Source organism: Polypterus senegalus, chromosome 4 (genome assembly GCF_016835505.1).
Source record: "Polypterus senegalus isolate Bchr_013 chromosome 4, ASM1683550v1, whole genome shotgun sequence".
Taxonomy (NCBI): domain Eukaryota; kingdom Metazoa; phylum Chordata; class Cladistia; order Polypteriformes; family Polypteridae; genus Polypterus; species Polypterus senegalus.
In genome coordinates, this window is record NC_053157.1 from 72,888,820 (window position 1) to 72,914,721 (window position 25,902).

Genomic DNA, 25,902 nt, shown 5'->3' on the forward strand with positions numbered 1-25,902 from the left:
CAAACACCCCTCTAGAAAGCGTGGATCAAGCAGTGGGGAGGCACAAAGACCCTTTCTATGAAACTGTGTTAAGATCAATAGAAAAGTGTGACTCCCCTATCAACGAGGTGGCATTCCAGTAAATAGGCGAGTCGACAAGAGTCAGAAAATACTGGTGGCACTAGCTGATTGGATGGCATAATAAAGTTCTGCATATTAAACATATTAAGAATCAGATAACGTGATGTATTAGATGAGGTAATGTTAATAGAAATATTGAAATGAATTGTTTAATTGATTGTTCACTCAAAGGACTGAGACATTTATGCATATCTGTGCAAATAAAGAAATGTTCTCTTTCTCTTCTGAGCTCCATGACTACCTTCTTTTAAAATAGACAAAAGTTTTTTCCACAACAAAAGATATGCTTGACTTTTAGTTCTAACCTAAGCTTGCATTTTGACTATGCATATCTCCCAATCTTTCACATTAAAAACATTACTGTCCCACTCTGAGTTAGTATAGTTAAGGGCTCGCCTTTATTTCTGAGTCATTCATGTCAACATCTGTGTTTGCTGAGAATATTCTTGAAACTTTTTAGCAATTTTTGATTTTGCAGAAGAATTGATCTGAAGGAGATTAAAGACTGCAAAGTGGTGACAGGGGAAAGTGTAGTTAAGCAGCATAGGATGGTTGTCTGTAGGATGACATTGGACATCAAAAAGAGGAAGAGAATGAGGGCAGAGCCAAGGATCAAATGGTGGAAGCTGAAAAAGGAAGACTGCAAGGTTGAGTTTAGGGAGAAGGTGAGACAGGCACTGGGTGGCAGTGAAAAGTTACCAGACAATGGGAAAACTACAGCAGATGTAGTAAGGGTGACAGCAAGAAGGGTGCTTGGTGTGACATCTGGAAAGAGGAAGGAGGAAAAGGAAACCTGGTGGTGGAATGGGGAAATACAGGAGAGTATACAGAGGAAGAGGATGGCGAAGAAGAAGTAGGATAGTCAGAGAAATGCAGAAAGTAGACAAGAGTACAAAGAGATAAGGCGCAAGGTGAAGAGAGAGGTGGTGAAGGCTAAAGAAAAGGCGCATGATGAGTTGTTTGAGAGGTTGGACACTAAGGAGGGAGAAAAGGACCTGTACCGATTGGCTAGATAGAGGGACTGAACCTGGAAAGATGTGCAGCAGGTTGGGGTGATAAAGGATAAAGATGGAAATGTACTCACAAGCGAGGAGAGTGTGTTGAGCAGATGGAAAGAGTACTTTGAGAGGCTGATGAATGAAAAATACGAGAGAGAGAAGAGGATTGGCAACGGATTAGCAAGGAGGAAGTAAGGACAGCTATGAAGAGGATGAAAAATGGAAAGGCAGTTGGTCCAGATGACATACCTATGGATGCATGGAGGTGTTTAGGAGAGATGGCAGTGGAGTTTTTAACCAGATTGTTTAATGGAATCTTGGAAAGTGAGAAGATGCCTAAGGAGTGAAGAAAAGTGTACTGGTGCCAATATTTAAGAATAAGGGGGATGTGCAGGACTGCAGTAACTACAGGGGAATAAAATTGATGAGCCACGGCATAAAGTTATGGGAAAGAGTAGTGAAAGCTCGATTAAGAAGTGAAGTGATGATTAGTGAGCAGCAGTATGGTTTCATGCCAAGAAAGAGCACCACAGATGCGATGTTTGCGCTGAGGATGTTGATGGAGAAGTTTAGAGAAGGCCAGAAGGAGTTGCATTACGTCTTTGTGGACCTGGAGAAAGCATATGACAGGGAGCCTCGAGAGGTGCTGTGGTATTGTATGAGGGAGTCGGGAGTGGCAAAGATGTACGTGAGAGTTGTACAGGATATATATACGAAGGAAGTGCGACCGTGGTGAGGTCTGAGGTAGGAGTGACGGATGCATTCAACGTGGAGGTGGGATTACATCAGGGATCAGCTCTGAGCCCTTTCTTATTTGCAATGGTGATGGACAGGTGGATAGACGAGATTAGACAGGAGTCCCCATGGACTATGATATTTGCTGATGACATTGTGATCTGTAGCGATAGTAGGGAGCAGGTTGAGGAGACCCTGGAGAGGTGGAGATATGCTCTAGACAGGAGAGGAATAAAGGTCTGTAGGAACAAGACAGAATACATGTGTATTAATGAGAGGGAGGTCAGTGGTGTGGCGAGGATGTAGGGAGTAGAGTTGGCGAAGGTGGATGAGTTTAAATACTTGGGATCAACAGTACAAAGTAACGGGGACTGTGGAAGAGAGGTTAAAAAAGAGAGTGCAGGCAGGGTGGAATGGGTGGAGAAGAGTGATAGGAGTAATTTGTGACAGACGAATATCAGTAAGAGTGAAAGGGAAGGTCTACAGGACAGTAGTGAGACCAGCTATGTTATGTGGGTTGGAGACGGTGGCACTGACCAGAAAGCAGGAGACAGAGCTGGAGGTGGCAGAGTTAAATATGCTAATATTTGCATTGGGTGTGACGAGGATGGATAGGATTAGAAAGGAGTTGGTTTGGACATGGACAGAGGAGAGATGCTGGGTATATTGGGAGAAGGATGCTAAGGACAGAGCTGCCAGGCAAGAGAAAAAGAGGAAGGTCTAAGTGAAGGTTTATGGATGTGGTGAGAGAGGACAAGCAGGTGATGGGTGTAACAGAACAAGATGCAGAGGACAGAAAGATATGGAAGATGATCCGCTGTGGCAACCCCTAATGGGGGGAGCTGAAAGAAGAAGAAGATTCTAGCTTGCCCATCACCAGCTTCAGCTTAGGTTAATGTTGTGGCTTCGGCACATAGTTTAATGTATTACTTTTGTTTTTGGCCTTCAATGTTTCTGAACATGAATTTTCGCTTGTACATTTACTGATCCTTAATCAATAGTTAATTTTCCTTGACTCGGCTCGGCGTAACACATGTAACTTTATTCTCTTCCATACATTTTTGGAGATGAAAATGAAATATAAATAAGAAGAAGTTATATAACATAAATAAGATCAAGATAAAAAAGGATGCAGTAAGGCTCAAACTACTATACCTCTGAGTTGTACTGGTACATACTACCATTTGTGCTATTCTGCACACACCATAGACCAGCACTGGAATTGCCCATTCTGTTTGTTAAATGTGAAACATAATGACTTTTTTTTTTTTCAAATTTTTATATATTCTTTTTGGTGATTTGAATTTTTTAAAGGCCTTGGGCCATGTGATCCATTAGCAAAAACTGTTTTTCCTTAGTTTGTCCTCAGTGGTCAAGTATGTCTTGTCAGTGGGTCAGTCAATCGGGGACATGTTGTATTATACACTGTATAGTGATGAAGAGAAAGCCTGGTATGGATCATCTTTAGACCAAACACAGTTTTCTTTAATACTTTTTCCAAAAGTGACAGGTACAAAATGCAACACAACATATTAGATGTAACAGGTAATAAGTGTGAATTTCCTTTTACATCACATATTGTACACTTTACAGTTGTATGAAACAGTGAAAACTGCATGCACACACACCCCTGAAGTTTCTTTTTTAGAAAAAAAACAAGAGAATTAGACTGGAATTATACCAGTAAAGAAACTTCTTAATTTAAATTACAGATGATGTTTAAACAAACCCTGCTTTAATCAAAATTAATTTATTTCAGTCTGAATACATTCAAAAAATAATAAAGGAGACTTCTAAAGAACAATAAAAGTTGCAAGGTTCATTTCAAAAGGGAAATGCTGCCCTGGATACATGGATGGCTTATCCACTGCCATAAATATCTGGACATAACTCTGAAAGAAGAAAAAAAAAATCCAGTTAAAAGGATTAAAATTATAACACAGCATCCATCAATGCATTCATTTCTGAAGAGTTTACCCAGTTATGGGTTGCCAGGTAGAAAACAGGTGTTAATGAATTTAATGAAGTTCTCTTAATATTAATATATAAAGTGCAGAACAGATCACCAATCACAAAACCATCAGTTAAAGAACAGGTGACGTCCTAACAATCAGGCAAGTGTTCGAGTTTCTGTCAGTGACATGTGAAGTAAATTTCACCTCTTGGAATGAAAATCAATTCTATTCCATACACAGTGTGACTTATCACTTGGTGCACTACCACCCCTCTATGAATCCATGATTGTTTATTGATTTCAGTTTTATAGTACAGCCAAATGCAAATTCACCAAATATCACATCAAAGCTATGCGTCTTACCAATTCATGCAAAAGAAAGTAACAAAAATGACCAACAAATGAAGAATTAAAAAAATTTTCCAGTTGATATTCGGCTGAGCAGACTCGGGTTTTGTGGGCTTTGTATGCACATCTATTCATTTATTTTCAAATCAGTTAAACCAGTCTAAGAGTCTACCTGGGAAGGGCACACACACACATTTATTCTTCCCACATTGTGCGTGCCAGTTTAGAGCTGCCAATCAACCTAACATGCAAGTGTTTAGAAAAATCGATGCAGACGTGTGGAGAGCATGAAAACTTCAGTGACGACACAGGAATTCAATGCTATTCTGAGCTGAAAAGTAGCTGTGCAAACCATTATATAGCCCCATGCAGACCAGAACTATTTCATACAAATATTTTACTGCACCAGAAATAAATCTTAACAGCATTAATGAAAATAACTTGCTAATGTATTGTATCCTTTATCTATAAAACAAACAAGAAAATAACAAATTGTGTGACCCGCTCTATGGATTGCATCCGAATCACTCGCCCTCTCCTGTACCAGAAACCAGAATGAGACCCACTTCTTGGTCTCAGGTGTTTTCCCACTATAAGCAGAAACTCAAATCAAATCAAATGATTACATCAAATGAAAGCCACTGGTATTTGCATAATTAGTCACATAATTGACAGATATTTCTGCTGATCAATATTTTTTCATTTCTTAGCTTTTTAAATATTTGCATACATGCAACAGTTTGCTTCAAATCAAAGTTCTGGAGGGGCAGCAGACCCTAAGGAGGCAGTTAAAACAATTCAAGAAGACTTAGACAAGCTTCAGAACTGGGCACACACTTGGAAACTGCAGTTTAATATAGAAAAGTGTCAAGTGCTACACACAGGCAAAAGGAACGTCAATTATAAATACAAGATGGAAGACATCGTCCAATGGGAAGCAACCACTGAAAATGAATTTGTGGTTTATTTTGACACAAACTACTTTGTATTAAAATGGAAAGTAAAATATAGTAAAAACTGTTGAATATAAATTGAGAGATGTTACGTTCATATTGCATAATGCACTTGTGAAACTGCATCTTAAGTACTGCGTACAATTCTGGGTACCACACTACAAAAATGATATAGTAGCACTTGAAGCTGTGCAGAGGAGAGCAACCAAGTGCCTCCCAGGGCTCTTGACAGACTCAGAAATTTACTGTTAATACTCACGGAAAAGTTCTCCCGCGGATAAGCTGGGACTTGATTTTACCGTATAATTTCTGGTATTTTATAATGTTGGTCTTTTAAGTTGAATGTGGAAAATTCAGGCTATTGGTCCAAGAGATTATGATATGCTAATGCCCACCTGAGAGAGTAACCACGGAGCACACTGCCTTTTTTTTATCTATGTGGGTGCAGCAATGCGCTGTATCAGCACATACTCTTAACCTCTCTCTCTTTCTATTTTGCCCGAATACATGAACTATTCCAAAGCAACGTTTGCCATGATGTGTGTTTTTTGTATCTCGCACCCTCAAACACCTTTATCGTAAGAGCATCCTTTATCTATGATGGAGCATTTGATCAGAAGAAAATATGAAGCTGGTTTTAAATGAAAAGTCATTGAAGTAGTGAAAGAAATTGGTAACTGCGCTGCTGCAACAAAATTCAATGCGTCCGAAAAACTGATGCGAGACTGGAGGAGGCAAGAAGATGTAAAAAAAAATAACTAAAAAAAGAATGGGTGTATAAGTCGGGGTCTGATTTTATGAATGATTTTTCGTGTTTCAAGAGCATATGCAGTATACCTGTTTAGTCTTGAGCAGAGATGACTTTGTGGGGACCTAGCCCAGACATTTACAATCCTCAAAGCAATTGATCAAGTAGATCCAGCAGAAATTCTTTCAGCTGAAGGGTGAATAACATACTCGAGGACACCAGTGGAAATTAAGGGCAAGTGCATTTAAGACTGAAGCCAGGAAGCACTTCTTTACACAAAGAGTTGTGGGAGTCTGGAACAAACTACTGAGACATGTAGCTGAAGCAGAATCCTTGACAATCTTTCAAAGTATCTGGATGAGATATTGGGACAGCTGAGCTATAAGCTAAACAAACAAGCTTGATGGACTGAATGGTCTCCTCTTATGTGTCAAACTTATGTTCTAAAGTTTACAAGTACAGTGAAAAACTGTGAGTAAGTGCTTACACTTTGTCTGATCTTTCCGCTTAATTTTCAAATTTGTTGGGTGGTAAAAGAAGCCCAGTGCATACAGTAGGTACATCCAGGACCTGAATCTACATTTTGATCCTGCTTGTTATGATTTTGTTAACTTTTTTCCAGTTTCAGATTTTGTTGTTGAAGACTCTTATTATTGTTTTAAATTTGATAAGTTGCTCTTTTTAGTTTCATTATTATTTTGTAGCTCTTTTTTTTTTTTTTTAACATCTGTAGATTTATTTAATTGTGGATCCTTGACGCCATATTGCCCATTGGCACTTTGCGTGTTACATGACATTATTTCCTATTTAGAAAGCATCTTCCTCATTCGTGGATACATACCCAAAAAGCCTTCTGCAAGTTCTTTCCCTTTTGATGTTATGTTAACTGACTTATTGGCTAGGAATTCTTAACTTTAAGTTTTCTTTCACGTATGTTTGATCTATCTCTTTCTTTAGTCTTCCTGGTTACGACTCCTGCTAGGCTTTGGCACCTGATTACATCTCCTGGTCCATTTTTTCTTGCCACTTTTTCACTTATAGTAGAACAAAATCCAAAATATTATGGAGAATGACCATAAAGATGGTGAATATACACATTCCTTTGCTTACAACGCTTTCTTAAAAGGGTCTACAACATTATTTCTATGAGAGTTAAAGAAGACCAGAGTGGCACAGGAAGCTATGACCTTTTTCTCCAGGGTTACTGTTGAAAGTGGACTGACCTCCTCCATTATTCTGTGGTATAGCAATATCAGCCAAGGAGAAGAAGCTGCTGCAGAGAGTGGTGTGAATTACGTCTAACATAACAGGGTTCATTCTACTTTTTCTCAATGAGATGTAAATCCATTGAGTTCTGATCTTACTCACTACACCCCTAACATCTGCTGTTCAATTTCTTTCCATCTGGTCATATGGCTTAGGCCAAATTAGCAGATTTCGTAACTGTACTTATCCAATAAGCTATGAGATGCATGGATTTAAAACTTTGACCTCAAAGCCTTCTTAAATACTTTTATAACATTTTTGTTAAATGTTTTTGTGGGAACTTATGGAATGATGAGTACTGATGCCCTTGTAGATTTGGCATATTTTAATATTTCATTGTATGAAAACAAAATCATATTTCTTGCAATTTCAAGTAAACTTTATTCTAATCTAAGGATAAATTTTTCTTATTATACTGCATTACATGGAATAACCTATTTTAATTTTGAATCTTAATTTTGGGTAGCTTGGTGGTGGCACACTGATTAGTGTTGCAGCCACATAGCTCCAGTGCCAAACTGAGCGCACTTTACACATTTTCCCAGCTTCTGAATGAATTTCATTAGGTTTTCTTCCACATCAAAAAGTAGTGCACCTGGATTTTAATTTGAATTAATGCTGCTGTCATCACTGGCTCCGACATCAGCTCGTCTCCAGTGGCCTATTGACTTGTTACCTTTTAGAGAAGTCGCGAACTTGAGCGATGTCAAAGGGCGAGAGCAGCGGATTTGAATACTACCTTAAATCCACAACATCTGAGAATGCAAAAGACTCTGAGGATGTAAAATGGGATCTATTAAATGTTTCCCAAACTCAGCTGGTAGCAGTGAAATCACTGCCACCTAAGGAGCTCTGATATACATTATCAGAGTGCCAACTTGTCCAAGGATGGAAGGAGGGAAAATCCGGAGTGAGCATAAAAGTAAGGTGGAAATGTTTCAGAACTGGCCTGCGTCGATTGTTTTTAAATAAGTTGAATGAATTGTGACAGTTCACGGTGATTTACATCAAGTTCAGGTACTGTGGCATTTTGACCACTGCAGAGGATGGGCTTAAACTTCTTATTTCAGATGATATTTAATACTGGATAGATTTCATCTAATATGGTCAGAGTGGAAAAGACAGGAGAAAGACTTACGATTTATGTGAATAAGCAATTGTAAAATGGTATAATTAAAACCAAAATGTGTTACCCAGACATTAAAAAGCTGACTGAATTTGTCAATGTTACCTCCTAGGAAGGTAAGTTACATCATCCTGTTTTAATGTTTATTAAGTGAGCATCAGAAATGATTCACTATGTTATTAGCACCATATTTACCCAAGAATGCTGATGACAACAAGGAAACTTTGAAAAGAATGAACACCTATCAATGGGTTCTATTTGTGGAAACATCAAGCTGGACCTGCTTTCTTGAAATGTCAATGCCCTCAAATGTAAACCTATGGTACAACCAGGCAGGTCTGACCAAGTCTTACTGCCATCTTATGAGCCTGATATTGACAGCAGTTGTTCTCTTATCGTTATCTAAGCCAGACGCTCTTGTGTAATGGTGTTGTAATTTTTTACAATATTTGCATTTATGTTGAGCTTTTGAAAATTTTAATTTCCCATTTGGGAAAATCTAGTGGCCTGGAATCCCAAACTGTATTACTTTATACTTTTTACCCAGTTGTGTTCAGATGGCAGCCAAATGTGATCCTGTAATACTGCATTTGATGGATGTCTAAGTATAATGTTTACTAACTAGAATATAAATATGAAAAGTGGTAAGGGGGAATTTTCATTTACTTCAAGAATGATGTATGGATAAATATAATTACTGTAAAAATAATACAAATAATTTATTTTAGTTCATGGGTTAAGAATGTCAGAATTTTATTAATATGATGCCATTTAACTTCATATCTCCTTTAAAGAAGGGGTCAGTCTAGCGCAGGGACTAATGTTTGCATGCTAAAAAGTGAAGTCTGATACAGTACATTCTACAGTTTTTGGGTACAAGGGACAGAAAGAGAGTCACTTCATTTACCTGACCTAAGCCTTGAACAAGCTTTGCCACAATCACTGCATCTACAATGGATTACAGGTATTAATTCTTCTGATGGCAAATAATCACAACATAAAATACATACCTCCTAGGAAAGAACTGTTGATCTTCTTCCATTTCTTGGCTGAAAGATTAATTAATAAAATTATTCATCTCTAAAAGTATAATGTAAAAATTAAGACATTGCTATACATAACAACATAACATATTCTCAGATACGATATACTGGAGTCTATCCTGGCAGGATTTAATGCAAGACAGGAAACAGCTGGTGGGCCAGTTCACGAACACACCGACATTCACAGGTCAATTAACTTAATCAGAACATCTCTGGGGATGTGGGAGGAAAACTAGGGTTACCCACCGAGGAACCAGCAGAGACCCATGGAAATTAATCTGGTGTGGAATTCAAACCAAGCTGCAATGTTACCCACTGAATGGAAGGATTAATGATGTACAGTATATCCGGTTTGTGTGTTGGCCTCTTCTTTGGAGTATTCTGAACTATATAAAATGTATAGTGTATGACAAGCTGTGTCACTGATCAGTGTAATTAAGGGTTTTTAATTGTTTAGTATTTACCTGGCATATTAACCTGGGCGACTATGACTAGGAACTGACATGTTAGCATGCACATGCAATCTCATTGAATGATCAACTGCTGAGTTTGGTGTGGTAATTGACGGGCTTCAGCTGTGGTGGTGGTCGATGGTGAATGTTGTGAATATCTTGAGTGAGTGGTAATCTTTTCATGAGGGGAACTTGTTGAACAATTTGTATCTCCTTGCAGTACCTTCTAAAAGAGCAGAGTCAAACCTGGTCTGCTACATTAAGAATCAGGGGAGACGGTGGGCTATGGAGAGCTCCCTATAGATACTGAATGAGGTGGCAGAGACAGAGCTCAGGAGTCCAAGTTTTGCTGCCAGACAGCAGAGGAAATGTTAATTATCAGAAATTGCAGGCTTGAATATCTGCAGGCAATATGGCGTGAAGATGGAATTAATGGAGTGAATATAGAGTCACTAGCATTGGAAAGCGACGATGGAGGTATATGGACCTTTGGAATATCTGTTTTCCTGTTGGTTTTAGCAATGGTTTATGTATTTATTTTTTGCACTCTGAATAACATTTATGTTTAAGAATGATTAATTTATGGATTAAAAAATGCATAATCAATATGCATAATGACACTTGTTTTTAGATAAATATGTATTGTTGCACTTCTTGGCATCCTTCAACTCTGTTGTTGTCTCCTCACATTCCCTAGTACATCCTTGGTTACAAACAACTAGATGTCATGACATGAACTGGCACCCATGGCTGCAGGCATTGGGAGATCACACAGTACTCTAATAAGAGTCTTTTCGGACTGGAACTTGTGGAGTGATTGGTTGTATCTCTGGTTTGGGAAGTGAGATGTTCCTTACAGCCCACATTTAATACTGAATCAATTTTAAAATGTAATTTTTGCAATATCCACATGAAGAATAATGGGTTTTGATAATGAATGCAATTCTATTTTTGTGTTTTCATTCTATTTAAATACAATTTCAATACTTCTTAAATTAAGTATAGTGAAATATGACAAAGAAGTATCTGTAGGCAGGTGCAGAAATATGATGGCATAGGGTTAGTTTTCATGTTTCTCTTCCTCTGGCTCTCCATAACCCTAAAATTGGGTAAACTCAGGTCAGTAAATAATGCAGATGGTTGGAAGACTGAAGTAAATGGGCATATTAGATGTGGAAATGTGTCTCTACCTAAACAGAAAGTTCTTGACTGGTTTCCATGGAGCAAATACAGAACTGTCGCTTGACCCATAAATGACTATGGGGTTAAACCATTAGTGATTCGAGGAGAATGTGTGAAGACATGTCACACCCTGGAGCATATCGAGTGTATTGTTGGAAAGTGGACAAGGACTCAGATACTAGAAAGAAGAGAAACCAGGGGTGGGAAAGATAGACAGAGATATAAGTAGCACATAGAAGTAAAAGAACTGGGTGAGCCAATCTACCTGGCAGATGGAGAAGCAACTTATCTCCCTCTTTTTTCTTCTCTGTGTTGAATTTTTCACCTTCTACCTGTTGCCAACAACATCCTTTCATAGGCTATATACTGTATTCGCTTCTACTGTATTCCTGCTACATCTTAATTACGTCCCATGATCTTAGCCACAGTTGATGTTTTAGTTGCAATTATTACAATTAACTCACACTTTTGACAAGTAGAGCTGCCTTGATTATTTCTTACTGATTTCTCTGTGTACTTGCTTTCTGTGACCCTCTGTGTTTCACTGTAATGCATATGAGACTTGCAAAAATGTGACAAATAAATGACATCATTGTGACAGAAATAGAGCCTCTTCAATATACCAGCTACACATCTCTGTTTACACAAAGACATTCACCACTGGAAACTAAATTAGCCATGAAATACAACAGCGACAATAACAAAGATCTGTACCAGCTAAGTCTCTCAACCACTTTTGGATAAGATTCTAACAGAAAATGCTATTTCCCAATATTTCTACCTGCTGGGTTATGAACTTGCTACCACATGATCAAATCAATTTTTTTTGCTGTTGTCTACAGGACTGATGCATCATCTTCAAGGACAGTTTACTGGCTTATATAAATCTTTAATATTAATTTCATTTTCAGAAGGTTAAGTGTGGTATATATGTCAAACCCACCAACTAGTATCTGAAAGCCATAGATGAATACAAAGGTCTATTTATTCAATCTTTTGAGAATCTACTTTTCTGATAATGGAGTCGTGCAGGCCAAAGCATACCCAGGTTGTCATGGGTACAAAGCAGGACTCAACCCTATTGGCACAAGAATGCTTCTAATAGCAAACCTATTGACATATACGCAGTGTGGCCAATTTAGATTCGCCAATTAACAATACATCTTTACAAGATTTAGAGTTACCTCCTCCAGGTAAAAACAGTGTAACCTAACTCATCCCAAACAATGAATGACTAAAACACAGGTTCCTAAAACTGTGCAGCAATAGTGCTAGCCACTGTACTACCCTCACATTTTAAATCCATATTACCATATTAAGCAGAATAAAAAAAAACAAACTACTCTTAAATTAAACACGTTTTTAAAATATCTTATTTTTATTTTCTGAATTCCACCATCACTGGTAAGAAATTCACTTTGGCGACACCTCTCTCTGTTGTTCATTGGCACTCTGAGCTACTGAAGGAAAACTCAGGAGACTGGATTTAGAGTTAAAAGAGAACTCTCCTCTTTTCAGTGCCCAATCAAGCTTCTCACTGTAAAGACATCTTTGTTTTATAGCAGCTTCTCTCCTTTTTAATGTTACTACACTCTCAGTAGATTTGCCTCACCTCATCTTATCGAATCCTTGATTAGCTCTTAAATGCCACGAACAAGACATTCACCCAGGTAGAGAGAAGCTGCACTTACTACACAGGGCAGCAGTTATTTTGAATAAAGATGGAATCAGAAAATAGATAATAAAGAATAACAAGACAAGCTTACAACCAGCAAGACAATATTTAGTAAATACAGTCCTGGACGTGAGATAAGAACTGTAAACAGAAAAATGGAGTTAGAATGTCAGAAATCAGAATAGTGAAAAAAAAAACAAAACATGAGATGTAAATCTTAGTTGAGAGGCAGAAAAGATTAAAAATCAGAGATTCTTTTAAAAACTCAAAGAATAGTGCTAGGTATGAGGTTGTATACATAAACTTGATCAATTAGCACATAATACTGACAGTTCATAAGTTGTTACGCTGATGATGTTATTCATCTGGACTTCGGGGAGACGTTACCTGACAACTCTTGAATGCATTCTAAATTATGGATGTTCAAAATAAAGGTGTCCATAATGGATGAAGATGGTGACACAGAAGAACCTATTTCAATTTTAAAGTTAAAGTTGAGTATTACTCAAAAACCAATGTGATGATCAGATTCCTTGACTTTTAAAACCCTAAAATGAAATCTCTATTATTTTTAGAGGTTAAGGAGAAACTATAAAAGATTAAAAATAAATGCCAATTTATAATGGTTCAAGGTTAGCGAGGCTGAATAGAGTGAGTCTGCTGTAAAAAGTAGCTTGACTCGCTAAGATGGCAGTTCTTTGCTCTCTGGATCTAATGGGCAGACTTTACATCTAGCACCTCCAAGTAAGAATGTATAAATGAGCACCACCCAAACTAATTTCTCTCTGGTGACACCCACCTTTCCCTGCTTGAGGAATGAGCAAGTGCAGTTGGGGAGACAAAGGTACAGAGGTTGAAATGGAGAGAGCTTGTTTTTTAAAAAAAATATGACCTTGAAATCAGAAACTTGATAGGTCACTAGAGAGACTTTTCCTTGAAGGCCATGTCACATTAGACAACTTATACATAATCTTAGCAAGTTGGAGGCAGTCAGTGTTGTGCTCTTATGAAGGCTGGTTGTCTAGTCTGACATACACAGCCACTCACTCCAACTAGTCTGTGACTCTCCCTGACAAAAACAAACAGGTTTGATTTTGTCTTTTAAATATAGTGGTGGGCTCTGTGTGTTTTAGGACTGATAACCAATTAATGGTCACCTTGAAGTACAATGCATATATTGCAGCAATGAGGAATAAGGAATGCTGGGGTTTTGGGCCTCAAAAACAGAACAGAAGCTCATTGGTCTAAAGTCTCACGGTTTAAGTAACATGACAGACTGGAGAAAAGAAAAACACAAAAACGGCTGAGAGTGTATCTGAACTTACCATACCTGTTTACCCTTTGTATAATACTGGCTCCATCAGCCAGTGTGCTATTGGCTGTCAGAAACAAGGGGTGAGCAGAACTGTGCTGAAAAGTTGGCATGCAGCTGGTAAAACTGACATGCTGGGTAATTATCAGTCATTTAAACTTACATGGTCCAGAGACAAGTTCAGCAACTCAGTCTACAAATTTGACATGCCCGATGACTATAAGTCACGTAGTGTGACAGTGGCTTTAGTTTGAGTGGCAAAGACAGACATACACTGCACTCTGTATCTAACAGCCTAAGATCACATCCAGGAGCTCCATGTCAGGATGCACAACTGAAAGGGACAATGCCTGAATTAATTTTTTACTGGTGACACCCAGTTTCCCTATTTGGGATACAATGAGAAAAGTAAAGGAAATTTTTTTCAGGTTCTTTTTTTTTATAATGTTTTTAACATATTTCTAAAATATCTTGGTACGTAATTAAGTTAGCTTTGTACAAAATTAAAAATTGTAACAGTATTCTGTACCCTAAACAAGAAGTATCCTCGGCTTTGAATTCCTGCAGGTCCTTGAAGATCATCCTGAAATGGTAAAAAAAGAAAAAACAATGCATATGCATTATTTTTTATCCTAAAATTTATATAAAAAATGTGATGCATGCAAATATACAGTTCTAGTAAACCAGATATTGTTTGGTTTGCCTTTGACCCAGCAATAACACTTATTTTTACAAAAGATGTCAGCACGGCATAAGCAAGACTGCCGTTTAGAACTCCATTCATGTCACAAAGTGACCCTGAGTAAATGTTTCTGAAAGTTTCTTCTGAAGTTGTGAGACATAATTCACCACCACTAAGGAAATGTCCAGTGTTTGTGTGAAAGGATCACTAGCTCATAATTTACTGGCCTCTTTTTCTAATGAATGAAGCCTTAATCATTCTTCTTTCTCTTTTTCTTGGCCTATTCTTACTTTAAACATTGGTTACTATAACAATTTCAGAATAAATTTGCGTTGTTGAAGAGAACCCAGAACTTGATTCAGTCTCACATCTCAGATGCAAATGATGTTCATATTAGACATTTGCATTCATCAGAAACCTGACAGAACTACAGTTAGGTCCACAAGTATTTGGAGAGTGGCACAATTTTTAGAATTTTGGCTCTACACACCACCACAAAGGATTTAAAATGAAGAAATAATTACATGATTGAAGTGTAGGCTTTCAGCATTAATTCAAAGGGTTTAAAAGAAATAAAGTATGACCAATTTAAGAATGATATCTATTTTTATACATGGTCCCCCATTTTCAGGGGCTCAAAAGTATTTGGACAATTGACTGACAAGCTGTTCCACAGCCAGGTGTGAGCAGCTCCCTCAGTATTTCATGAACTATTAAGCAGGTAGAAGATCTGGAGCTGATTCCGAGTGTGGAATTTGCATTTGGAAGGTGTTGCTGTGAACTCATAATATGAGATGTCCATGCTAGTAAAAACAGGTCAGCATTAGGTACAGAAAACAAAACAAACCCATCTGATAGATAGCTGAAACACCAGGAATGGCCAAATCAACCACCTGGTACATTCTTAAAGAGAAGGAATGCACTGGTGAGCTCAGCAACACCACAAGATCTGGACAACCATGGAAGTCAACTGCACTGAATGATCACAGAATTCTTTTCTTGGTGAAGGAAAAACAATTCACAACATTTAGCCAAACCAAGAACACTCACCGGGAGGTAAACCAATCATTGCCAAAGTCTATAATTAAGAGAAGACTTCACAAAAGTAAATGCAGAGGGTTTACCACATGGTGCAAACCACTGGTAAACTTCAAGCATAGGAGGGCCAGATTAGACTTTGCCAGAAAATATTTTTTTAAAAACCACTCTAGTTTTGGAAAAGTTTTCTTTGGAGAAATGAAATTAAGATCAATATGAAGCAGAATGATAGTGGTGTTGGTGGTGGTGATTGGGAGCATGCACTGATACAGCACACTGCTGCATGAACCACACAATGAACCACCTGAGGATCCCAATTAGGACTCGAGTACAGCTGGGCAACGGGTGACACCTCAGCACCACACTAGTTTAGATGGAATGGGACATTTAAAGTTGTGGATAGAGAAGAATATGAAGAGAAGGAGCAGCTCATGATCTGTAGCATACCACACCATCTGTGAAACATGGTGGAGGCAGTGTTACGACAGGGGCATTGGTCAATGCCAGTGGAAGTGGGGCACTGGTATTTACTGATGACATGACTGCTGACAAAAGTTGCAGGATGATTTCTGAAGTGAACAGGGCTAAACTATCTGCTCAGATTCTGACAAATGCTGCAAAAGTGATAGACAACGCTTCACAGTACAGATGGACAATGAGCAAAAATATTCTTTGACATCAGATCAAAAGCTTTTCAAGGCAAAGAAGTGAAATATTCTTCAATGGTCAAGTCAATCAACTGACCTCCACCCAATTGGACTTGCATTTCACTTAATGAAGGCAAAAATGAAAGCAGAAATTTCAATGAACAAACAGCACTTGAAGACAGCTGCAGTAAAGGCCTGGCAAAGTATCACTTGGGTGGAAACCAAGCACTTGGAGATGGCCATGGGTTCCAGACTGCAGATTCCAGTTCATTATATTTATGATTATGTTACTTTGTCCAAATACTTTTGAGTCACCGAAAATGGAGGGGGCTGAGGGGAGGGTATCATGTATAAAGATTTCTGTCTTTTCTAAATGACTCATACAACGGTTTTATAAGTCTACACTTTAATCACATCTTGATTGCTTCATTTCAAATCCATTGTGGTGTTACATAGAGCCAAAATTATGAAAACTGTATCACTGTCCAAAAACTTATGGACCTAACTGTGCCTAATTTGTAGGGAAAACTTGGGGGTTAGTGGCTGGATTGGCACTCCAGCCACCATAAAGAAACCTTACACTGTTCCAGTGTGGTGCTGAGGTCCCAGTTCAGGTGGTTTGTCATGTGGTGGGTGCAGCAAGCGCTATCAACACATGCTCCCCAACCTTTCTCTAACAGTATGAATATAACCTAATGACTGATCAGATTTGCCAAGACTTAGCACTGATCACTTCTTTATCTGTCTGTCTGTTTTCTAACCTACTTAAGGGTTAGGGTTCAGGGTTGTAGTTTCCAGAGCCTAAACTTACAGCACTGGGGGAACCAGCTCTTGGTGGACTGCAAGTCCATTGCAGAGTTTAAATATTAATTCACACACTCATATGGGGACAGTTTAGCATCATCACCAAGGAAACATACAAATATTCTAGGTAGGAAAACAACAAAGTACTCTGACAGAGACGTGTAAAGATATGGGGAGGATGTGCAAACTCCACGCAGATGGTGGGTTTCAAAAACAATCTCCTGAACTATGAAGCAGCAACATCTAAACACTTGTGTCTCTGCAAATGAAAATGCACAAACCAAAAATAAAGCTATTTCTGATGATCATTCACCTGATTGTATTGCTCTTAAGATAAAAGGAAAGTACATTCTGTCATTGTTAAAAAAACTCTTAACTTTAGGAAATAAATAAGTACACGATAAGATTGAAAATAAAAAAGGGTTTTCATTGCAGGCATTGCATGGAGGTAATAACTAAATCTTACATGGAACGTGACTTTCCATTTTCAGTTTTCACCCTAACCCTCTATCTACAGCAGTCACAATATAGCAATTTGAAATATCATTAATGTAGGACCGAGCCCTTTGAGGACTCAGCTGCCTCAATAACTGTCTTCTTTGATTTTAAAATTCAGGAAAACATGGTCACATGGCCATTGTTGATGAGATGCATGACTACACACTTAAAATACAATATTTTGAAACTGATATACTGTGAAATGAAAGCAGTTATTTATTTCCTTGAAATGTAATAATACCATGCATCAAATAAGCCTAATAAAGTTGAAGTATTTCTGTTTGGAGTGATAACCTGCAACAAATTTAAGGCTTTTTCCTTTTTTAACACACAAAAAGTCTAACTTCATTTTTTACATCTGTATTAAAATTCTTTTTTTTTTAAAAATAGGATGGAATATTTATTCAACAATGCAAAAATATTAGAACTGGTATGTAATTTGGCTTTACCCTGCAAAAGATAGAACCTTCACTGATGGACAGTTTTCTAAGCATCTGGTTATTTTGGTGTTATCCTTTCAGCAGTTTATTATAATAATACTTTGCCTTGAAAAAATGTTCAGGTCACAACATGCTTTTCCCATTTTTTTGCCTGAAAATTTCAAAATTTCTTAAATGACAATTTACCCTTAGTGATCAGCAAAATTAGTATTTATTGTCAAATTAAATTGTACAGTAAATGTCAGAATGAAAAATAGAAATTGTAATATCAAAAAGGTATTTATCTCCTTTGTAATTGTATGTCTTAATAATAACAATAATAATACATTTAATTTATATAGTGCCTTTCCCATGCATGCTCAAGGCACTTTTGTTAATAGACTCTACTTGTGCTGGAAATTATTACATTGCACACATTAAAGGTCCCACAGTATTGTAGATAATGTTACAGCAGAGTCTGAAGAAACTCTTGTTTTATTCATTAGTTTAACTATTTCTTTAATAAAGACCATCATCTGGCTCTCTCTGTCCCTGGTATTATTTTGTCAGCAAAGCACATTTTCACAATGTATGCTACTAATAATTATAACTTATGATGCTTTGAAAAGCATCACAAGTTATAATTAAATATTTGAATTATATATCTTAAAGAGATTGATCCAACCTGACCTGACCTAACTTGACCCATTTAAACGAAATATTATTGTTATTTAATTATTAAGTTGTAGCATCAAAGGTGTAACTGCCCGGCAGAAAAAGTATCAGGAAGACGTAGTTGTAAAATAGGCTAAAGTCGGAACTGGAAAAACTGCTATCTTTTGTCAAGCCCAAAATATGAATTAAAAATCAAATTCAAAAAAAGGTGTGCTTGAGGGTCAATAACAAGAAACAACAAAAGACTTACATTAAAGTGCTAAAGCGTTTGAGGATATCTTGGATAAAGATAGAACATCAGCAGTGATGTTTTATCCTGTTGTGCCAAAAACATCAATTATGACTTATCACCAGGAAAACATATCAACAAACAAATAAGAAAACAAATGTCCTGGCATAATATTATTTTAATAATGCCCAGGAAACATAAAAATGTGAAACTAACACCAAAATCTAAATCTCCATGATCAAAAACCTACAGAGCAACAGAAAATGTTAAGAAAAATGCAAAGGAAAGCTGAAGAAAAATTACATATGAAAAGCCATCATAAAAAAGGCTAATATGGCTAACCATACTTGTTGATAAGTATAGTTAAATAATTTGCCTCACACTTTGGGCCCACCCTTGTGCAGCAAATTGATCCTAATTTGATAAAGTAAAAAATAATAAATACATGGTGTGCTATGACTCTAAGGATTCTGTTAGGAGTGAAAAAATTACTAATTACATAATGCACACAAAAATCAACACCATGTCACTCTTCTAAACCCATCCCTAACTATTAAAAAGATGTATAATTTATTTTAACACAATTACTTAAAATGGTACACTAAAGTTCTTGATTGCATCAAGTAAATGCAATGGATCCATTCCCAAGCTGCAATGACAATAAAGTCCTAGTTACATTATGTTTTATTACTTTCTTAACACTCTAAAAATATTTTTTCACTGTATCACACAGATTTATCTATCAGTAATATTTCCAACATTTGAACCATTTTATTTTTCTTGTACTACAATATTGTTACTTGCCTTGTAGTGAGCTATATATTCGAACAAGAAAAAGCGCCACATGATACAAACAGCAGATGTAAATATGGGGGAAAAGGTTTTTTTAGTGAACAAATAAATTTTTTTAGGAATACCTCTCTTTTATATATTGAAGACATAGTGAAGAACTCCAATAAAAAATATAGCAAAGGGAAACTATGAAAAAGGTAAAATTGATAACTTCATAAACGTCTCAGTTTTATTTTTCAGTTGCATAACTACATGTTAATTCAAACAGAGCTACTATAACCTAGTGTGTTTACCTCTCTAAAGCACGTGCATTTATACACAGATTCTGCATGTGTGGACAGCTGTCTTCAGTGTGTTTTCTGTCCATATGTGTAGGTTATGCTGAACTTTGCAATATGTGTCATCTGCAGGAGATTCATGGAGATGAAAGCTCAATTATAGATCTAATTTTGGTTGGAATGTATAAACCCTGGCAATTTGTAGTTAACACTGTAGTTTTAACAAACTTGTTAATTTTTTTAGCTTTATTTGTACACTGTACCACACAATCATCCATCCAGCCATTCATTTATTAAACCTGCCTTTTTAAATGTAACCCATAATTTTACTTGGAAACTGAATGTTACAAAGTGCAAATACAATTAAGAACTAAATTAATTGCACTAGAAATTTAGGCTGTCACTTCAAAAACAAGCAATTGTTTTGAAATATTATGTAGGCGATTTATAGACATTGCATTTAATATACAGTATATACTGTACACAACCATGTGTATATACAAAGTTTAATGAAAACGTTTCAAGTTTGAATCTGCACAGCAATTCTAAGGTACTGATGTTGTACAGTATATGACCAGGATTTGTTCCTAGCACGCAGGTCGTCTCACGACGCTGACCCATGGTCTGTACAGCTTGTGACTGGCTTGAATTATGATGAGCAAAACAGGCAAATTTTAATTCACATACACTGAAATTCATTTTGCCAGTGATTTTATAATTGTATATTGCAAGGAGAATCATAGCCTGGGGGAATCTTAGAAATGTTTAATACTCGAAGATGAGACTGTTATGAACTGTGCACTTTGAGATTTTTTTCTCTCTCCTAAAATATTTTTACAACAATATATGACATGGAAATTTGGATTTTTTTGGTATGGGTTCTTTGCAGTTATATATTTCCTAAATATAGTGATTAATTATTAATTATTTTGTTTTACAATCGAGTGTCACAAGGTTATTATTCCCATTACATGGCTCCCGGTTGTTACGTAGCACAACACCATGTCTTGTGTCATCACAGCAATCCTTTAAATCCAACACAATGATTCATTCGGTATTCAAGATCGGGATAAAAACTCTAAGTAATGAAATGTGAATACTTTCTCTACTTGTTGGTTTCCGATTCAACTGATTCTCTCTCTGACTTTGATTTCTGGTTTATGATTAGACTTTAGTTTTAGGGCTTTGTCTTTATGGTTACAACTTGTTTCCGGTTTGACAAACATTTCATCTGCTGATCCTATGCTTGCCTTCTGGAAGAAGAGAAACTTGTATTCATAAATATGATCCAAAGTCTGGAAAACATTCAAAATAACAGAAGCTTGGTAATTTTCCAAAACAAAAGAATTTCAAGATTAAGAAAAGGCTTGGCTGCATCATGTGTACAGTTTTTATGATCTTGTTGGTTTAGTCGATTTTGACTACATGACTGTAAAGGCACAAGGAACCGGTCAATATTACACTAATTTTCTAAGCTGTATGCTTCAGTTAGTCAGAGGAAATCCTACAAGGAAACCAGCCATGCTTCTGCTTCAAGGCCATGTAAAATTGTGGATTCAAAGAGAAGTCACATCCAAACCATTCCTTATTCCTGGCTCCATGTAACTACCATCTGTTTCCCAACATGAACGGCGAGCTCCTTGGGATATGCTATGACAGTAATGAAGACATTAAGTCAGCTGCAGAAGAGTTGCTACAGAAGTTCAAGACAATTTATTTAAGTGGTATAGAACGGTTCTATGATCTTTAAACCTTGTATATTAATGTTCATAAAGATTATGTTGAAAAATGAAACTTGTTTGATGTTCCCTGGTGTTTCTCCTAATAGGCCAAGCTCAAAAGTTTTTCAGCAGTCTCATATAAATAAATAAATACTATATATTATGTAAAGCAAAAAAATAAATTGGACTTCATTTCTCACCATTTAATCAAATTGCCCGTTTTCTAGTTACAACATCTTTTAATTAGCATTATTAACATTAACATTATTTTTTTTTTTAAAGGAAAGGGGACTTTGACACTTGAAATGGTAGCATGAGTAAGGGGTACATACGTCACTTCTGAATCTCCTCATCCTTCTCACATGGAGCTGGGGGACAAGTTGCAGCAAAGGATGCAGAACAGACGACTGAGAGACATGAACACAGACACGTGAACAACAATGCAAAACTTTACATGTGATGTCAAGAGAAAACCAACAGTTTCCAACACAGAGACTTAAAAAGAGACATACAGCAAGAAACATAGAAATTAGTTTTCCCACACATTTTGCCTTAGAGGTTAATCTTTGAGGAACAGAATACGTTTAAATGGCAGGTACAAACTCATTTGGATGTATTCACAAGAAAAGTGAACACTACTGAACATACAACAAAAATATAAATGGATGAAAGGTCAGGTATCTTTTCAGAAAATGTGTTTTGAAAGTAAAGAAAAATGAAAAAGTAAAAAACTACCAGAGCTAAAAGTGAAAATAAATTCATCTATCTATTTCCATTCTGTGGAAGCAGCTTGTGTAAGGACCTCAATCTGGTGATGTATTTTGTTGGCTGTACCTACAAAATGTAATTTCAAATGTCAGTTTTCTTTCATAACTCATTGTCACTGACCATTAACATTTGGTTTTGTTCCAACTGTATTTAGGAAGATATTATCAAAGGAATACACTGAATACAATCAAGATAGAAAAACCTTTACTCTTGCAATTTTGTATAATTCTGTCTAATGGTAACTTTTTGGAACATGAGGGCCTTATACATCTGACAAACAAGAGAAGAACCTTCAGTCTATCAAGTCCATTTGGTTACCTACTGTAATAGCCAAGTTTTCTCAATATCTCTTCCAGCTGCTTTTTTAAGTTTGATACAAATTTACATGGGCCATTACAGTGGCAAGAAAAAGTATGTGAACTCTTTGGAAAGAGACGCATTTATGTATAAATATGTCTTCAAATATGGTCTGATCTTTATTTAAGTTAGAATAATGAACAAACAGCATCTGTTTATCTAATAATGAATAAATTATTGTATTGTTCTTACACTTATTGAATACATCATTCAAACATTCACAGACGTAGGTTGTAAAAGTATATGCACCCCAAGGGTAGTGACTTTAACAAAAGCTAACTGGAGTTAGCAAGCCTCAAATCCAAACAATGAAATCAGATTGAAGGTATGGGTTAGAGATACTTTGACCCATAAAAAATGGTTTAGACATTTTGATTTCACTACTTACAAACACATCTGCTGATGTGAAGTACGCCTTACAAAAAAGAGATCTCAGAAGATCTATGACAAAGGATCGTTGATTTTCAGAAAGCTGGAAAGAGTTAAAATGTAATTTCAAGCAATTTAGATATTCATCACTTCACAGCATGAAGAACTATGTATTAATAGAGACGATTTAGTGCTGTGGCTGCTATACCTAGAAGTAAGTGTTCATCCACAATGACTCAAAAGGCCCAATGCAGAATGCTCAAAGCAGTAAAAAATTAACCTTACAGTAACATCTAAAGACTTGAAGCAATCATTGGAACAGGTTAACATCTCTCTTCCTGAGTCTACCATACATAAAACTTTCAACAGACATGGTGCCCATGGCAGAACACCAAGGAGGAAGCCATTTTCCTCCAAAAAAAAAAAAAACCAAAACCTGAATATATGAAGTTTTCTAAAGACCATCTTGACAATCCACAACCCTACTGGGAAAATGTTTTGTGGACTGATAAAACTAAGGTTGAATTGTTCAGGAAGAATGTGCAGCAGGTACATATGGTGTAACTGTAAACCAACATGAACACAACATCCCAACTGTGAAGTACAGTGGAGGAAGCATCAATATTTGGATCTTCTTTGTTGATTTGGGGCCTGGAATGCTTTACATCATCGAGGGGAAAATGAATTCACAAGTTTATCAAAGTATCCTATAGGATAATGTAAGGGTAGCTTTGCGCCAGCTGAAGCTCAGTAGATTGTGGAGTGTCTTTAACAAAATGAAAATCCATCTTTTGGAGTGGCCGAGCCTAAGCCCTGATCTGTGGAATAACTTCAAGGGAGTTGTTTACACTAGACATACAAAAAATATGACTGTGCTGAAACAATTCTATAACAAACAATGGTCCAAAATAACTGATCCACAGCTACTGGAAACTCTTGTTAGAGGTTACTGCTGCCAAAGGAGGTTTGAAAACGTATTAAAACCAAGGGTTCACTTTTTCCACAGCACACTCTGAATGTTTGATGGGTGTGTTCAATAAAGACACAAATGATTATAATTGTTTGTGTGTTGTTCGTGTAAGCATATTGTGTTTATTGATACATGTGACTTTGATGAAGATTAAATTGCATTTTATGACCAACTAATGCTGACAAACATGTCATTCTAAGGGGTTCACATTCTTTTTCTTAAAACTGTACATTAACAAGTGGTTCCTGGTTTATCTCCTGAATGTACTTTCCACTAAAGTCTACATGTTTCCTTGAATAATTGGGACTTAAAGAATTATGATTTTTGCCTGTAGTAATTTTTACCAAAAACATTATTGCTGAGAAAGACTGACACCCTGTGAGCCTGCAGTTGAAAATGCATGGTTGGATACGCAATATCTTTAATCCTTTCAGATGTGGTTTTGATTGCAAGTATATATTCTAAGATCTGCAAAACTAGCGCAATTATACACTAGAACTGAAAGCAGAATCTTGATTCATTTAAAAATTCCATAATTTATATTGCACCTTTTAAATTTTTTATTATTTATCATACAATGAAGTATTTTTATGTTGATGTGTAACACATTACAAAATTATGAAAAACATATTTTGGCAGAAAAAAAAAACACATTTAGTTGAACATGCCTGACCCTTCCATGCCATGTTCTTTCACAAAACAACTTCAAAAATGCAACTTCAGGCATGCAATGAGAAGCTCATGCATACAACAACCCTCATAGACCCAGCTTAAAAGTCAAACCAATAATTATAGGATACAAAGAAACAGGGAAACGTGTAGAATAAAACACAGAAAATCACATTAAAAGCATACATAGGGATGGTTATGAATTTCTTCAGGTTAAAGGAGGTCAGAAATACAAACAAAAATTATCTGTCATGGATGGAATTCTAAGGCCGTCTAAATTTGTACTGAAGATATTTAATATTTGTTAAACATTTAGTTCATATTGAATCATTCTTCTTCAAACACCCAGAGCAAACCTGCAACGACCAAACATTCTCCAGTCTTACAGTGAGGTGCAGGGTTGTAAACAGTTTCTTACTTCTGTATAAATGACTTTAGTGCATCATGCATATTGATTTAGTAGTCCAAAACATGTGCTTTAGAACTTCCTGTTTTCACCGAGCGGACCTTACAGAGAGCAAAGAGCAATATGCCAAGACATTGAGTGTTTACTGATCTGTCTATTAATGCTGAGCTGGAAGAAGAAAAATAGTCAGCTCACCCACTGGTATAAAATGTATACTGGACGACTGAAAACAAGGAGAATTTTGTGACTTCTAGAATATGTGCTATGTCATCTACCAGCATATAAATTTAAACACACTGTATATGAGGATGAGAAAAAGGAACACTTTCAAGGCATGCTGTGGTGTGATTCGATAAAAGAGTTTAGACTGCCATCTTTGGTGGATTAAATGCTTCCACACCAGAGTAACTACTACCTAATGAGAGGAACAGTTTTGAACTAGGTTAATAATGCTTGCAATTCAATTATAAGTTGAATACATACACACCTATTTATATTTAATCCACAAAAAAATAAAAAAAAGCACATCAAAATGTAATGTGTTAGCAAAATACTGGCATGTGTCATTAAATGCGAGTACTACTACAACTATCTGTCTTTAGATCTCAGTCCTTTTAGTGTTTCTACAGTAGATGTTCTGGTGATGGCATGGAACCTGTGTTGAATAA

General features: G+C 36.6%; 1 protein-coding gene across 4 annotated transcripts in view; it reads right to left on the minus strand.

Moving 5' to 3' along the window:
- Window positions 1-3,311: 3,311 nt before the first annotated feature.
- nmu (neuromedin U) overlaps window positions 3,312-25,902 on the minus strand; it is a 77,068-nt gene continuing 54,477 nt past the window's right edge. For 3 of the 4 annotated variants that reach the window (XM_039750872.1, XM_039750873.1, XM_039750876.1), the window contains 4 exons: window positions 22,028-22,102; window positions 14,442-14,495; window positions 9,259-9,297; window positions 3,312-3,745 (listed from right to left, as the gene is read on the minus strand). In XM_039750872.1, coding sequence (XP_039606806.1) covers window positions 9,262-9,297; window positions 14,442-14,495; window positions 22,028-22,102 — 165 coding nt within the window. In that variant the 3' untranslated portion in view covers window positions 3,312-3,745; window positions 9,259-9,261. The remainder of the gene's footprint in view (window positions 3,746-9,258; window positions 9,298-14,441; window positions 14,496-22,027; window positions 22,103-25,902) is intronic. The other variant, XM_039750875.1, reaches the window with a different exon arrangement.